Source organism: Rhinatrema bivittatum, chromosome 15 (genome assembly GCF_901001135.1).
Source record: "Rhinatrema bivittatum chromosome 15, aRhiBiv1.1, whole genome shotgun sequence".
Lineage (NCBI taxonomy): Eukaryota > Metazoa > Chordata > Amphibia > Gymnophiona > Rhinatrematidae > Rhinatrema > Rhinatrema bivittatum.
The window spans coordinates 53,618,984-53,635,900 of record NC_042629.1 but is presented as its reverse complement, the minus strand read 5'-3'; the positions used below and the strand labels follow the sequence as shown (position 1 = coordinate 53,635,900).

Below are 16,917 nucleotides of genomic sequence, written 5' to 3'. Positions count from 1 at the left end.
CCAGCAACTGCCCTGCCATCTGAATTAGCTTGTACAGTGCCGTGCCTGCAAATAGTGCCACATAATTAATATTAATAAAATTGTATATCCTTTTTTACTGTCTTACAAAAAACAGTTTTACCATATTTGTGGATGTCCTTGTTACACGTAGATAAGATTTTTACCAAGTGTCTAGTCCTAGATGAGGGAGGGGTAGGAGGGAGTTTGTTCTTCTCTTTGATATAATTCTGTTTTGTAATCCTTTTGCTGTTGTAATCTTGGAAAAATTGAATAGACGGGGTTTTTTTTATTCTTTACTTCTTGCAAAAATTTGCATTCTAATTTGGTTTCTTCATATTTCCTGCAGCAAAGAAGAATTATACATCTGTATATCTAATATCTATCTACACACACAAAACAGTTGATTAGTTGGTTGAACAAACCTTTTTTTCAAGGAGTTCAGAAAAACTGCCACCCTAAAAACTTTGTAAAAAGAAATGTATTTGCTTTGCTTGAGTCATCCTCCCCTTAAGATGGTGCTATTTCCATAAAGATCTCTTTGCTTGTTTCTCTTGTTTCCTTGCTTTTTTACTTCTTATCCAGGCCGTACATGTGTTTCTGTTTTGTACTGTACCAATTACTCAGCCGGCTGCTATTTACAGGTTCCCGGTATCTGGCGACTGGTCAGGCTCCGAGGAAATTTGTTTTGCGGGGGTTGGAATACAGAAAATCTTAAAGCTTTATGAGTTTATTTTTCCATTTTTATATATAATTATTGTTTTACTTCATTCCATTCAGGTAACTCTTCTAAAAATAAGATTTTGGAAGAGGTAAAGAAAAGTTTATTTTAGTGAATAAAATCGTTAGAATGCACAAAAATAAGGAGTAAGGGGAGACTGTGAATCAAACGGGAAGTCAAGGCGGATGCACGTGGTTTAATAAGAGACAAAGATCCCATTGTTCAAAATCAATACAAAAGGGCAGACAGACCAAAAGGATGAAAAAAAAAGGAGCTGGGAAAGAAAATTACAAAGTACAGCAACAAAGACTCTAGCAGAACAAGCAGCAGATTGCATTTTTAAGCCAAAGACCCGAGTTTCTGCTAAGCGTTTTTAAACTTAAGTTTTTTTTTTATTTATTTTTAAACAGGTGTTTATTTTTATTTATGTATCTTTTCGATCCGAGGAGATAGTTGAAAATTGTTTATTTTCCCCAGTTAAATTGTTTTCTTAGAATAAGCTTTGAATTTGTAAATATTTTTTTTTTTGGGGGGGGGGGGATTTTTTTGTAAGTGGTTAATTTCTTTTTTTTTTTTCTCAAGATACTTTTTTTGGGGGGAGGGTGAGTGGACGCTAGTGTCTTTTGTCTTTGCAGTCTGTTTTAAATCTTGGGAACAAAAAAAAGCCGAGGAAAAGGTTGCTCCGAGTGTGAATGAAAGAAAATTACACAAATTGAAACGTGAATAAAACAAAGTGTCAGGAAGTAAGAAGATTGTAGTGGTTTTAAACCTCATTTTTCTTTCTCTGGTTTTTTGGGTTTTTTTATAACGTTGGAGATATAATCTTAATACAATTTTGCAAGAATGTGGAGCGATCGGATATATTTTCGAGATATATATTTCCTGATTTTGAATGAGATCAGAAAAGCTGCAAATGGAGACTTGCTCCCGACATCGGCATTTTTTTAAAACACTTTTCCTGCCTTTCCAGGGGGACCATGCCGAGGAAGAAGGTGTGCGCCGGACTCTGGGAGGAGGGCTCTGGCAACGGGGCGGCACGGCCCAAGGGAAGAAAGAAGGCCGGGGCCCGGGGCAGAAAGAGGGGCCGAGGGGACAGGAGCAGCGATGAGGATGATCGCGACGGGAGCCCGGGGCCTGACGGAGGCCTCCTCGCCAGCGGAAACAAGCGAGGAGGGGCGGCCAAATCCCCGGGAAAAGCCCAGGCCTTGGTCATCATCACGGAGCCGGAGCACACTAAAGAGAAGATCGTAAGAGGATGAGACTATTAAATATCTTCTAGGCAGGAAGGGCTCCCCTAGCATACCCAGGGGATGCCGGAAACATAACTAGCGTTAATTTAAAATAAAATTAGTAACTATATATAAATTAGTATTTTAGTAGGAATAAGAGCGTGCGTTCCTCTTCTTAAATGCCGCCGGGGTCTGTGGAGATTTTTAAAGTATAAAACTGGAGTGTCCTCTATTAAAGCTCTATCTAGGGCATTAAATTTGTCTTTTCCCCACCTTTGAGAGATTGTTGCGGTTAAAACATAACTCTTGGTTTTTCGCTCAGTCTGTACGAAAGTTTTATCGTTGGATCGGGCATGCACGTGTTTAAACCTTTTAAAACGTATCTTAAGTATTTATTGCATTTTTAAAAAATAATTTGTGACCAAGTTGCCTTTAAAGATAAAAGTTTTAATGCAGCTTATGGGGGCGGATTGAGGCCTCGCGGGCCGCATGGAGCAAACAAAAGAATTTTATAAGGCAGCCTTTTTTTTTTAATCTGACCTTTTTTTTTTCCTTTTCCCCATACTTTTTTCTTATTTTGTTGCTAAAGAGGAAACCCTTTGTCTGAACCGAACTCTCTCCTCAGGAAAAATGTCTCTAATGAGAGTTTAGGAAAAATACCATCTTGAAGATGGTGTAGGTGGATGAGTAGGCCAGCGTTTATAATTTAATGAATAACTGCGAGCGCCATGAAACTTTACTGTAAAGCGGACGCGCAGCTTTGAGAATCCCGCCCTATTTGAGAGAGGAGAAAGGAACCTCGCGCGCATGCCCATACGCGCCTCCCATCTGACAGATGGGACCAGTTCTTAGGGGTTCCATGGCGAGTGCGTCAAGTGGGGGGAACAGCTTGCTTTCTGCTGCTAGGAGATATTTAACGTGGATTATTACCCGTGCTTTATACTTTTAATTGCTGTAAAACTTGATCATTTGATCTTTGTCCATATTAACAACCGGCACAGTTTAGGTAGGGCCACCTGTTTTCCTGCTACAACCCTCTTTGCAACATTAAATCTGCTTTCTCAGGGAGCCCTTCACGGATTCCCTTTTTTTCAACAATAACTTTTTGAGAACCTGAACATCACTTATAGACGACCTGTGCTGCAGAGTTAGAGTAAGGTTGCTAAATTTGTGTCGGATGCAGGACACTCAAGGCAGTCTGCTCCCTGAGACAGGGATGAGATAGTGCTTCCCCTCTTCCCCCAAGGCATGGCACCATACAAGTTAAGTCATCAAGGGGGAAGGGGGGATCTCCGTAGTCTAGCCCTTACAGTGGTTTCAGATGCTGTGGAAGCGGGAAAAGCAGGGGTCAGAGTTCGCAGAGTAGTGGTAGGGTGTCAGTGATAATATTTTTAGGAAGTTGGCAACCCTGCTATACTCTCAGGAACCCTAGGACCTCCCACACTTTTTTTTCCCAGCATTCTCCCCTCCAGAAGTGGGAGGTAGGTGAATGATGGAGGCTTTGTGTGGCAAACTCTTTCCAGGCTGGTGCAAGGGCATTTGGCCCCATGGGTGAACATTACAACGTTGTGCCTATATGCCCTCTCCCCACACACAATTAAAAATTCTGCATTTTAATAACCAATTTTACATGAAAAAGGACTTCTAAAGTTTAGTCTTCTGAGATAAAAATATCACAACCCTGCAATAAACACACTTGAAGTGTATATGGTATTAGGCCTATTGTAATGCAGATGTGGGCTTTGCCCTCAGAAAGCCCAGAATAAACTATAAACTAAATTACTCCCCATCCTAAAATAATAAAAATCCAAACTATGAAAAGGCAATGATGCAAATATTGCACAGGGCGCTAAATACCAATACACCTCCTGTTAGGAAAACAGAACAAGCCAGGCTGCTATAGATCCCTACACAGAAACTACATGACAGAATGCCTCACCTCAGTAACACTTGCAGAACACAGGCAGGTCCTAACTAAATACAGAATGAAGAGACTATAAAGTAGAAACAGAAACATGTAAACAAAAACAATTGGAAACCACAACAAGCCAAACACTATACAGTGCAAGCAAAGAAAAATAGAAATTCTATTCCTCAAAATAATCAAAGAATGTAAAACAACACAATAGTAAAAATGTACTAATAAAAAGAATAAATATTTAAAAAACATAGCTGAAGAATAAATAACAGCCATTAAAAGCTCATACAAAAATTCTAAAACATTTCCCAAACATCAATAAAATATTTAAAAATAGCAAATACATCAAATAACACCCAATTTATTAAAACTAAGAAAGATTTAAAAAATCCCCATTTTCCATGCCTGGGAACTTTTGATTTCCATGAAATGTAAATCACACAATCAGGGAGACATTGGTATCTAAATTGATTCTAAGAAAACTCGCTAGTGTTGTAGAAATGTTTATTTTTACTACTTATACTCATATATTTCACTAATAAATTATAGAGGACCATATTCCATTTACGATTGTAATTTTAATTATGTATTTATCTTTAAGTTTTCTAATTTTGTCCTTTTTTGAATTTTAGTTTTTGAGGAATTTTTGATTATAGGGAGGAAAAGACCAGCACTGGTTGAAAATTTTCTCACATACATACTCGCTCTCACACATACACATATATGCACATGCCCTCTCACAAAAACACACTCTCCCTCTATCTCGTTCACATGTGTCTTTACCTTTTGGCTGTGGGTGCAGTGAGCTCAGCAGGCAGCTGGCGACCTCATTTTCTTCTGCTGCAGGCAGCTGCTGGGCTGCCTCCATTCTTCGCCGGCGGCAGGTTGGGCTCCAGCTGGCATACCCTGGGAACTTTTGATTTGCAGTTGTCCTGAGATTGTTGTGTATTAGTGGGAGGAGGGGAGAGGCAAGGGGCTGGGGAGGATAGGGCACATACACACACACACACACACACACACACGCTCATTCTTACACCCTCGTACATGTTCTCTTGCACACGCTCACTCTTCTCTCTTCCACACACACAAACACACTTAACTCACTCCTTCACACTCCAACATACACATGCCCATTCACACACCCACTCCCTCATACAAATATGTCCGACCACACACGCGCACACACACACAATGACTTTCTCATCTCTCTCTTGTGGTCTACGGTATTACGCTATCTTCCTGCCTTGCGGCTGTTTCCAGCTCAGCATGCTTGACAGGCCCCCTGCTCCTTCTTCAGGTGAGTGTGCACTGATGCTCTGTTCCTTCTGGTGTGAGCCTGAAGTCCGCCTTCTTTCTGCCCGTGCTGGCCCAGGTGACTTCCTCATCTGGGTCAACGAAGGAGCTTGGATAAGCAGCAGCACCCAAACCCTGAGTTTTGACCTAGAGACCTGACAAATACGGAGAGTTCCTACATATGCCTAGCCATTCTTTGGCCACTGGCACTGGGCCTCTTACATTCTTTGCCAGCCAGCAGGAAAATCTTCTCAATATTCCCATAGGATTGAGGGTTACTGAGCAATATCTCTTGTGCTTCAAAGGCAAGTTAGTACTATAAAACCTCTTTGATTATACTGCTCTGGTTTTATATCAGTACTATAGTCCAGATTATAAAGTACTTGTTGCATTTTTGATTAGGATATCCTAGCAGTGTGATTGCGATTTTGTTGACAGTGGTGGTGCAGCCTGCAAATATACTGCTTTGAATTAACTAGTATGTGTACAGTGCTCCAGTTTTCTCTGTGCAAATGCATAATTTTATTTATACCCATATTTTCTTTTCATGGCATCTATTTGTTCACTCTTCATCTATATGGATATACATGTATATTGGGGATACATTTTTGCAATGTTTTGTTTTAGCATTTTTAACCATTTTTTTCCTATGCTCTTTGTTTTTGTAAAAAGAGCCAGTATTGGATCCAGTTATCCCTTTTTATTTTATTTTTTTAACTATTGCAGAAACTTGAAGGCTCAAAGTTCTCTGGACAGTTGTTGATCTTTGGAGCAACCAACTGGGACCTGATTGGCCGAAAAGAGGTGCCTAAGCAGCAAGGTAGGTTGTCTAGATTTGGTAGTGCTTGTAATCAGAAGTTCTGATGAAGGGTTCATTCTTTGGATATGATTTGGGGCTTCTGATTTTAGGTTTTAACCAATAAACCCTGATAAAACACCCCCCATGAAAAAAAATTAAAATAAAATGGGTGTTTATTAGAATAAACACTGGAAAAACAGCACTTCCCCCTAGTACTTTCTCACCCCTTCTTTGCCTACCCTGAATTTTCCACTTTGTTTTTATGCGGACTTTACTGAATTGGCCTGATAGTCTTTCTTTAATTTTCAAATATGCTGTATGCTTTTTTTTTTTTGTTTTTTCCCTAGCTGCCTACCGTCATCTTGGTCAGAACTTGTGGGGACCTCACAGATATGGATGCCTGTCAGGGATTCAGGTGCAAACAGTGGTCTCTGGACCATGTGCAGCTCATAGTTTGCTCATCACCGCAGACGGGAAGCTCTGGAGCTGGGGTGAGTAGCTGGAGTTGCAAAGCATGTGGTCTGTGTACTGTATAACAGATTTAAGGTTTTTTACAGCATCCATCCCAGTGCCATGCCTTGAATTTGTGAAGTGTGCAGTACAGTACCTATTTATAACAGCCATTTCCTAGCGTGTAGCAGATGGACTCAGGACCAATGGGTATAGTGTACTCCTGATAGCAGTTGGAGACGGATCAGATTTCAATCTGATGTCAGCCCTAGTACATATACCCCTGCAGGAAGTGCAGCTCTTCAGTATTTTCCGTCACCATAGCAGTTAGGGACTACCTGCACGCTCTCACAGCGTTAGAGAAAAACTTAACGGAGAAAACCCAAAATAAGAAGAGAACCTACCTCAACAGCAAGCCCCGCTCTCCTGCGGTGACACCCTCGGGTCCCCCCCCCCCCCAGTTGAGAATTCCCGAGGTGATTTCCGTGGTCCCTCGGAGGTGAGCCTCGGTCCAGCGGCCGATCCTCTGCGGGGACCTAGCCCCCGATCTCGGGCGCGGCTGAGAGGCAGCGGGTGCAACCACGAGCGCGGCGGTGAAGGTATTTGCCCTCTCCCCCCGCAGCCGGAGACTTCCCGGAATGAAACCGGGAAGTGCCGAGACAAGGTAAGGTAGAAATCTTGTTTAAAGTCTCCGGTCTCCGAAGCTCGAGGAATTGCACAGGTTGACAGCCGGGACCAGTGCCACCGGGTTGATCCGCCCTAGCAGGGCTCGGCCCCGGTTAGAACCAAGGGCTCTCCCACGTGGGGACCCTCCGAGGTGGTCGCCATATTGCCCGCGTGGTCGCCGTCGCCATTTTGGCCCTGTTCGCCGCCCTGCCCGCTGTCGCGATCCGTGTGCACAACATTACACTCTTAAGTGCAGTACGCACAAGTTACTCGCGCGTACCAGGCCAGGCTCATAACTACGACTTGTGCGCACACCAGTGCGCACATCTGTCCACGCGCACATATTCGCACAAGAGATTTCCGCGTCTATACCTATGGCACCACCAGAAAAGGAGCTCAAGGTTCAGGGCCTCTGCCCAACGTGCCACATCAGAGCCGCACAACACGAAGAGGCCGACGCCCTGTGTATCCAGTGCGAGGAGGCCCTGGGGGATCAAGCCCAGGGCCAGCCCCATTCGGGCCTGAGTGCTAGTTCCTCAATAATCACCTAGCAAATCCCAGCGGGACCCCCCCTCAAACGGGGGCCCCCCAGGGACACAGCGCCTCTTAGCTTGGACCTAGTGTCTATCTCCTGGGTGGAATTTTTCAAAGGCCTGCACACCTTCGTTCACATGCAGATGGAGCCTCCGGTAACACGGCCACAGCCTTCACCAGAGGACCGCTACGCTCCGGGCCCCGCTAGGCCCAGGGTAGTGAATCCACCACCCAGAAGCCCTACTTACGGGGACACTGACATCTCGGAGGAGGAATTAGAGCCCCTGGAGGAAGGGGAACTCCCTCCGGGGACAGAGCCTCACCGGACCAAGAGATGCTTCATCACCAAGGACGAGCTTCCAGACCTGGTCACCAGCAGCCTGAAGTAACTTGCGATTCCGGGCACAAGTGCCTCAGGGGAACCTAAGACGAATCCTCTGCTAGAGGGACTCCGTCAGACCTCCCGCCTTTCTCTATGTTACAAGCCATTCAACAGCTAATTGACCTGGAATGGATTGCTCCAGAGTCCACATTTAAAGGGGGACGGGCTATGGCAGCCATGTACTCTCTGGACCCGGCGGCCAAAGACCTTCTGACATGCCCAAAAGTGGATGCTATGGTCTGCGCGGTCTCGAAGCGCACCACTATCCCAGTGGAGGAAGGTGCAGCACTCAAAGATGCGCAAGACAGATGTCTGGAATCCATCCTTAAACAGTTCTTTGACGTTGCCGCTATGTCCCTACAAATAGCGGCCTGCTGCACTGTTGTGACACGTGCCTGCCTATCACAGACCAGGAGCAACACCCCTGGGAAAGCCATGGAACCAGCAGTATCATTCCTCGCGGATGCTGCTTCCGACCTGGTACGCACCGCAGCTAGAGGAGTGTCATCAGCTGTGGCAGCCAGGAGACAACTCTGTATCACAGTCTATTACTACTGTTGTTTTAATGTTATTTGTTATTAGTATTTATTCAATTTTCTCCAAGTTCATTTTCCTGTTCCATGTAAGACTCGCATGTTAAGTCACTCCAATGTTATATGTAAACCGAAATGATTAGCAACATTGTTGCTAGAATTTCGGTATATAAAAAATGTTAAATAAATAATAAATAAATAAACTCTGGCTCCGAAGCTGGTCGGCCGCCGCGTCTTCCAAATTGAGACTCACAAGGATGCCCTTCAAGGGATCCCGCCTGTTCGGCAGTGAACTAGAGAAACTGACTGACAAATGGGGCGAGTCCCCACTACTGCAGCTACCAGAGGACAAAAGCAAGAGAAACCAGCGACCCTTCCCCCGATCCTCCAGGGGCAGAGGTTCACAGCGCTTCAATCCATACAGAAATAATTATCAAACGCCCCACCCTACAGGCAGGAAACCCGTCCTTTCGGAACAAGCACAACAAAAGGGAAACCAGCTCGGGTCTAGGCCCCAGCCGCACCCCACAATGAGATTCAGCCGACCCGTCCAAGGGAAGAATCCATAGGGGGCAGACTAGCCCTAGTCTACCCCAGATGGCTCGAAGAACTTCGTGGGTCCTAACCATCATTCGAGATGGGTACTACCTGGATTTCCTACGAACCCCTCCAGACAAGTTCGTGGAATCCCCCTGCCATGACCCCTCCATGAGGGTGGTAGTGGAAGCTACACTGACCAGACTACTGGCCCTCGAGGCCATAATCCCAGTACCTCCACAAGAAATAAATACTGGACATTATTCCATTTATTTTATCGTCCCCAAGAAAGAGGGGACATTCAGACCCATCCTGGACCTCAAGTCGGTCAACCGCCACCTGAGGATTCCCCGCTTCCGCATGGAAATCCTACACTCTGTAATAAGGGTGATACAACCGGGAGAGTTTCTCACATCCCTGGATCTTTCGGAAGCCTACCTACACATCCCAATCCATCAGGAACATCAGCACTTCCTATGCTTCAAAATCCTGGACCGTCACTACCAGTTCCGGGCACTACCCTTCGGGTTAGCCACAGCACCCCGGACGTTCACCAAGATCATAGTGGTGGTGGCGGCAACACTGAGGAAGGAAGGAATCCTCGTACAGCCTTACCTAGACGATTGGCTGATCAGGTCGAAATCCCCAGAGGAACGTCACCAGGCAACTAACAGAGTCAAAACTCTACTGGAGAGCCTCGGATGGGTGGTCAACACAAACAAGAGTTGTCTGCAGCCATCACAGTCTCTAGAATACCAAGGAGTCTGATTTGACACCAAAGAAGACAAGGTCAGCCTGACTCCCACAAGGAGATCAAAACTGAGGAACCAGTTACAAATCCTGCTGAGCGAACCTTGTCCCACAGCATGGGATTACCTGAAAGTCCTTGGTCTGATGGCATCCACACTGGAGGTAGTGCCATGGTTGCGAGCTCACATGAGACCCCTACAGCGCTCACTCCTATCGCGATGGAACCCACTGTCTCAGAACTATGCTGTACGTGTACCACTCCCGGGCAGAGTTTGGACCCAGCTACGATGGTGGCTGCAGGCCAGCCACCTGAGCCAGGGAACAAGACTATCTTCACCAACCTGGACCCTGCTCACCACAGACACCAGCCTACGAGGATGGGGAGCACACTGCGAGGAGCTAACTGCCCAAGGGCAGTGGAACGCAGAAGAGTTGGGATGGAACATCAACCGCCTAGAGGCGCGGGCAGTCAGACTAGCCTGCCTACGGTTCATTCACAGTCTCCGAGATAAAGCAGTCAGAGTAATGTCGGACAACGCCACAACAGTGGCCTACATCAACAGTCAGGGGGGGAACCAGAAGCCAACAGGTGTCTCTGGAAATAGACCCCCTAATGTCATGGGCGGAAGTAAATCTCCAGGAGATCTCGGCCGTCCACATCACCGGAAAAGACAACATCACGGCGGACTACCTCAGCAGAGAAAGTCTAGACCCAGGAGAATGGAAGCTGTCGACCACAGCGTTCCAAATGATAGTGAACTGGTGGGGAACACCAGACATGGACCTTCTGGCAAACCGGTCCAACGCCCAAGTACCCAGGTACTTCATCCGCAGGCAGGAACCTCAGTCCCAGGGGATTGATGCCCTGGTACAGACCTGGCCACAGGGGATTCTATTATACGCCTTCCCGCCGTGGCCCCTATTGGGCGCAATCATTCACAAGATACAGCTACACAGGGGACTAGTATTTATGGTGGCCCCGGACTGGCCAAGAAGACCGTGGTACACAGACATGAGAAGACTACTGGCAGGGACTCCCTACCACTGCCTCCACACAGAGACATGCTCCAACAAGGGCCGATCCTCCACGAGGATCCAGCTCGATTCTCTCTTACGGCCTGGCCATTGAGAGGGCTCGCCTGTGAAAGAGTGGATACTCGGGGGCTGTAATCGACACCCTACTCTGAGCACGCAAGTTCTCCACATCTTTAACGTACATAAGGATTTGGAGAGTGTGCGAAGACCACGACATCATACCACGCTCAGTTAAAGTTCCTGCGATCTTGGCATTCCTACAGAACGGGCTACAAAAGGGATTGTCCCTCCACTCCATCAAGGTATAGGTGTTCGCATTGTCATGCTATGGCACCAAGAGTGACAGCATAGCCTCTCACCCGGACGTTTCAGGCTTCCTGAAAGGAGTCAAACACATCCGCCCACCCCTAAAGTGGCCGGTACCTCTTTGGAACCTCAACCTGTCCTAAAGATCTAAGATTACACGTTGGAACATGAATGTGAAGCGAAGCATTCAGCCATTCAGTGTTGTGACCATAGACGGCTTTGTGAATTAAAGTGAGGCATTTATACTTAATTCTAAACTGAACAGGCAACCAATGTAGTTTCATCAACATTGGAGAAACATGGTCAAATTTCTTGGTCCCAGATAAAAGCCGTGCCACAGCATTTTGCACCAGTTGCAAAGGTATAATCATGGATATTGGTATGCCCAGTAACAGGGTGTTGCAAAAATCCAACTTTGGCAAAATCAGAGCCTGCAGTACCGTCCGAAAATCATTTTTGTGGAGAAGCGGTTTCATTTTTTTTAATATATGCAATTTGTAAAAGCTGTCCCTTGTAATAGATTTAACTGAAGCTTTCATGCTTAGATCAGTATCAAGCACACAGCCCAAATCCCTTGCTTCATGGCATATAATTATAAGAGGAGGCACAAACTAACATGTCTGACTCTATTTTTTCTGTGACTTTGTTTGTAAGAAGCATCATCTCAGTTTTAGTATTGTTTAATGATAAAGACATATGGGTCAAAAGCTGTTTGATCGAATCGTGGAGAGACCCCTTAATGGGAAGAAGAATTTGAACATCATCAGCAAACAAAAAATGTACTAGACCCAACCCTGCAAGAAATCTACAAAGAAGGGACTATGTAGATGTTAAACAGGGTTGGGGACAGTTGGGGACAGTTGAGGAACCCCCGTATTTAGATCTATTCTGTCTGATTCTGCTGTTCCCAATTTAACCACGAAAGATCGGTTTGTAAGAGAGGATCTGAACCAGGCTAAAGTCGTATCTACCAGGCCCATTTCTTGAAGTCTTGCTAACAGGGCTTCATGATTAACGGTATCGAATGCCGCTGAAATATCTAGGAGTATCAATAAATAGGATACATTCTGATCAAACCCTCTGTGAATGGTATCGGTTAATGATATTAGAAGAGTCTCAGTATTATGATTCTTCCGAAAACCATATTGAGGGGGAAATAGCAAATGATTATCTTCCAAATACTCCATGAGTTGTATATTCACCACTTTCTAAAGTAGTTTTGCCAAAAAGGGAAGTATAGAAATAGGGCGGTAATTTGGCCAACCGTCTCTCCAGAGTGCGGGATTATTTGCGGGTTCTTGGCTCCATGACTTCCACCCTGGAGCTGGTGCCCTGGGCCTTTGCTCATATGCATCCTTTACAGTCAGCGTTGCTTTCATGTTGGAATCCAGTCTCCGAACAGTTTCATTTACCTCTCCCTCTTACAGATACGGCACGCTCCAGTCTCGATTGGTGGCTTACCTTGGACAACTTATCCTGAGGAGTTCCCCTGGAGGTGCCTGAATGGACCATGGATGCCAGCCTCTCCGGTTGGGGAGCGGTTTGCCTAAGGAAGTCGGTGCAGGGACAATGGTCCCAGGAAGAATCTCAGTGGTCAATCAATCAATTGTCTGGAAACCAGGGCAGTGTGGTTAGCGTTGCAAGTGTTCCACCCTCTCCTCCAGGGGAAGTCAGTCAGAATTATTTCCGACAGTGCGACCAATGTGGCTTATATCAATCACCAAGGGGAAACCAAGAGCCAGCCAGTGTCCACGAAAGCCCGGCAGCTGATCAGCTGGGAGGAGAAGCATTTAGTAAGTATTGCAGCGTCTCACATAGCAGGAATCAATAATGTTCAGGCGGACTTTCTCAGTCGGCACCGCCTTGATCCCAGGGAATGGGAGCTCGCAGACGAAGCTTTCCAGCTCATATGCGACACATGGGGCGAACCCTGCATGGATCTCATGGCAATGTTTCAGAACGCCAAGGCTCTGCGCTTCTTCAGTCTCCGCAGAGAAACAGAAGCAGAAGGGGTAGATGCCCTGGCCGACCGACGTGCTGCTGTATGTCATCCCTCCTTGGCTGCTGATAGGCAAAATGCTCAGGAGAGTGGAGATACACCCAGCAGAAGTCATCCTCGTAGCTCCAGAGTGACCGAGATGGCCTTGCTTTGCGGACCTGGTCAATCTGGCAGTGGCGGGTCCCCTGCGATTGCCACTGCTCCCGGACCTTCTACATCAAGGGCACGTGTGTTTGGAAGAGGTCGATCGCTTTTGTCTAACGGCATGGCTTTTGAGAGGTGCCGCCTGAGGAGAAAAGGGTATTCGAAAGCTGGGGTGGCAACACTTCTCTGGTCGCGCAAGTCATCCACCGACCTCGCATATGTGCACGTGAGGAGAATCTTTGATTCTTGGTGCATGGACCGGGTGATTGTTCCTACTCTGTCTTCGGTGTCGGATATTTTAGGTTTCTTACAATCCGGACTCGCCAAGGGCTTATCGTGTAGTTCCCTGAGGGTTCAGGTGGCAGCTCTTGGTTGTTTGCGCTGTTCCGTTCAAGGAGTGGTGTTGGCTGCTCACCCCGATGTGGCTCGTTTCCTAAAGGGGGGCAAAGCATTTAAGTCCCCCGATCAAGCACCCTTGTCCTTCTTGGAATCTGAACTTGGTTCTCTCACTTCTGTTTACGGCGCCCTTTGAGCCTCTGAAAACGGTTACAATAAAGGATCTCACATTAAAGGTGACTTTCCTTATTGTTATCACATCTGCTCGCAGGGTATCGGAGCTCCAGGCTCTATCCTGTAGGGAGCCGTTTCTGAGAATTTCGGATTCTGGTGTGTCATTGCGGATGGTTCCTTCCTTTCTTCCGAAGGTGGTATCTGTTTTTCATGGGAACCAGTCAGTGGAGCTTCCGTCATTACCGTTTTGAACCGGTCAGACCCTATGTCTAAAGATTTACGGAAGCTGGATGTTCGGGCGTTGTTGCATTATCTGGAAGTTACTAACACATTTCATGTGACTGACCATCTTTTTCTGCTGTGGGTTGGTCCGAAACGAGGAAATATGGCATCTAAAGCTACGATTTCGCGCTGGTTGAAAGAGGCTATAGGCTCGGCATATTTGCTGCGTGGTAAGCCTGTCCCGTTTGGTCTTCGGGCTCATTCTACCTGTTCACAGGTGGCTTCTTGGGCGGAGTGTCAAATGGTCTCACCGCAGGAGATCTGCAGGGCGGCGACTTTGGAAGTCTTTGCACACCTTTGCCAGACACTACAGACTGGATGTTCAGTCACCGGGTGAAGGAGGCTTTGAAGAAGCAGTGCTTAGAGCGGGCCTCTCCAGATCCCATCCCAGGTAGGAAAGCTCTGGTACATCCCAGGACTGATCCGGGTACGTACAGGGAAAGGAAAATTAGTTTCTTACCTGATAATTTTTGTTCCTGTAGTACCACGGATCAGTCCAGAGTCCCGCCTGGGGAACGCATGGAAGTAAGGGAGAGTCCGCTCAGTTATTGATTGATTTGTTTTTAGATCTGCAGAAATTGGATTGACCGTCCTCAAGTGGTTCTACAGGTTCAGTTCCTAGGAGGGTTAAGTGAACCGGCTATTTCTTTTTCTTGTTGAAGGGTTATTGTACATAGTTATGGTGGTTTTTTGAGAGCCATTATGCTTTGACATTGAGTAATACTGCCAGACTGTAGGTGGCACCATCCTATATAATTCGGAGTTTTGTTTTGAAAACTTCTCTGTCTCCATCTGCTGGGGGGGGGGGGGGGGCAAAACCCAGGAGTCTGGACTGATCCGTGGTACTACAAGAACAAAAATTATCAGGTAAGAAACTAATTTTCCTTTAGAGGAATTTCTCCCCTGGATCAGAGGTAGGATGGTCTGGGTATTTTTGGACAATGCGACAACAGTGGCTTATATCAACCACCAAGGAGTGATGAAGAGTCATGCGGTGGCACTGGAAGGTTGACAGTTGATTATCTGGGCCAATCCAAGTCAGAAGTACCTGGCAAGGACCCAAACATTAGATCACAAGCTACTATTGCTTATTAATTACTGTCATAGCCGTTTCTGGATTTATACTCTAGGAACTTATCCAAACCTTTTTTAAACCCAGTTACACTAACTGCTGTAACTCCTCTGGAAATGAATTCCAGAGCTTAACTATGTGCTCGGTGAAAAATAATTTTCTTTGATTTGTTTTAAATGAGCCACTTGCTAACTTCATGGAGTGCCCCCTGGTCCTTCTATTATCTGAGAGTAAATAACCAATTTACAGTAACTTGTTCAAGTCCTTCATGATTTTGTAGACTTATGTCATATCCCCCTTCAGTCGTCTCTTCTCCAAACTGAACAGTCCTAACTTCTTTAGCTTTTCCTCACCAAGCAGCCATTCCATGCCCCTTATCATTTTGGTCGCCCTTCTCTGCACTTTCTCCAGTGCAGCTATATCCTTTTTGAGATGCGGTCACCAGAATTGCACACAGCAATCAAGGTGCAGTCTCACCATGGAGCGATTAAAGAGGCATTATGGCATCCTCCATTTTATTTTTCATTCCCTTCCTAATAATTTCTAACATTCTGTTTGCTTTTTTGATCACCACAGCACACTGGGCCAACGATTTCAATGTGTTATCCACTATGACGCCTAGATTTCTTTCCAGGTTGGTAACTCCTAAGACAGAACCTAACATTTTGTAACTACAGCAAGGGTTATTTTTCCCTATATGCATCACTTTGCACTTGTCCATGTTAAATTTCATCTGCCAGTCTTGCAAGGTCCTCCTGCAATTCGTCACAATCTGCTTGAGATTTAACTAATCTGCATAATTTTGTGTCATCTGCAAATTTTATCACCTCACTCATCATACCTCTTTCCAGATCATTTAAAAATATATTAAAAGGCACTGGTCCAAGTTCAGATCCCTGAGGCACTCCACTGTTTACCTTTTTCCACTGTGAAAACTGACCATTTAATCCTATTCTCTGTTTTCTGTTTTTTAACCAACTTGCAATCCACAAGAGGACATCGCCTCCTATCCCTTGACTTTTTAGTTTTCTTAGAAGCCTCTAATGCGGGACTTTGTTGAACGCCTTCTGAAAATCCAAATACACCACATCTACCAGTTCACCTTTGTCCATGTGTTTATTCACTCCTTCAAAAATATATAGGAGATTTGTGAGGCAAGACTTCCTGTGGGTAAATCCATGTTAGCTGTGTCCCATCAAAGCATGTCTATCTAAATTTTTTGTGATTTTATTCTTTATAATATCTTCCATTATTTTTCCCGGCACTGAAGTCAGGCTCACTGGTCTATAGTTTCTTGGATCACCCCTGGATCCCTTTTTAAATACAGGGGTTACATTGGCCATCTTTAATGATAGGTTACAAATTTTTACTATGCTGGGATGCATAGAGAGAGGAATATCGAGTAAGAAAAGGGAAGTGATAATCCCCTTGTACAGGTCCTTGGTGAGGCCTCACCTGGAGTACTGTGTTCAGTTCTGGAGACCGTATCTACAAAGAGACAAGGACAAGTTGGAGGCGGTACAGAGAAGGGCGACCAGGAAGGTGGAGGGTCTTCATCGGTTGACATACGAGGAGAGATTGAAGAATCTAAATATGTACACCCTGGAGGAAAGGAGGAGCAGGGGTGATATGATTCAAACTTTCAGATACTTGAAAAACTTTAACGATCCAAAGACAATGACAAACCTTTTCCAACAGAAAAAAATCAGCAGAACCAGAGGTCACGAGCTGAGGCTCCAAGGAGGAAGACTAAGAACCAA

At 45.7% G+C, this 16,917-nt stretch overlaps 1 protein-coding gene across 5 annotated transcripts in view; it reads left to right on the top strand.

Annotated features, from left to right (window-relative positions):
- Positions 1–614: 614 nt before the first annotated feature.
- RCC2 (regulator of chromosome condensation 2) overlaps positions 615–16,917 on the top strand; it is a 96,139-nt gene continuing 79,836 nt past the window's right edge. For 2 of the 5 annotated variants that reach the window (XM_029578583.1, XM_029578579.1), the window contains exons 1-4: positions 959–1,128; positions 1,689–1,965; positions 5,885–5,978; positions 6,305–6,448. In XM_029578583.1, coding sequence (XP_029434443.1) covers positions 1,696–1,965; positions 5,885–5,978; positions 6,305–6,448 — 508 coding nt within the window. In that variant the 5' untranslated portion in view covers positions 959–1,128; positions 1,689–1,695. Of the gene's footprint in view, positions 778–958; positions 1,129–1,336; positions 1,462–1,688; positions 1,966–5,884; positions 5,979–6,304; positions 6,449–16,917 lie in introns of those variants that run through there. The other 3 variants (XM_029578580.1, XM_029578582.1, XM_029578581.1) reach the window with 3 other exon arrangements.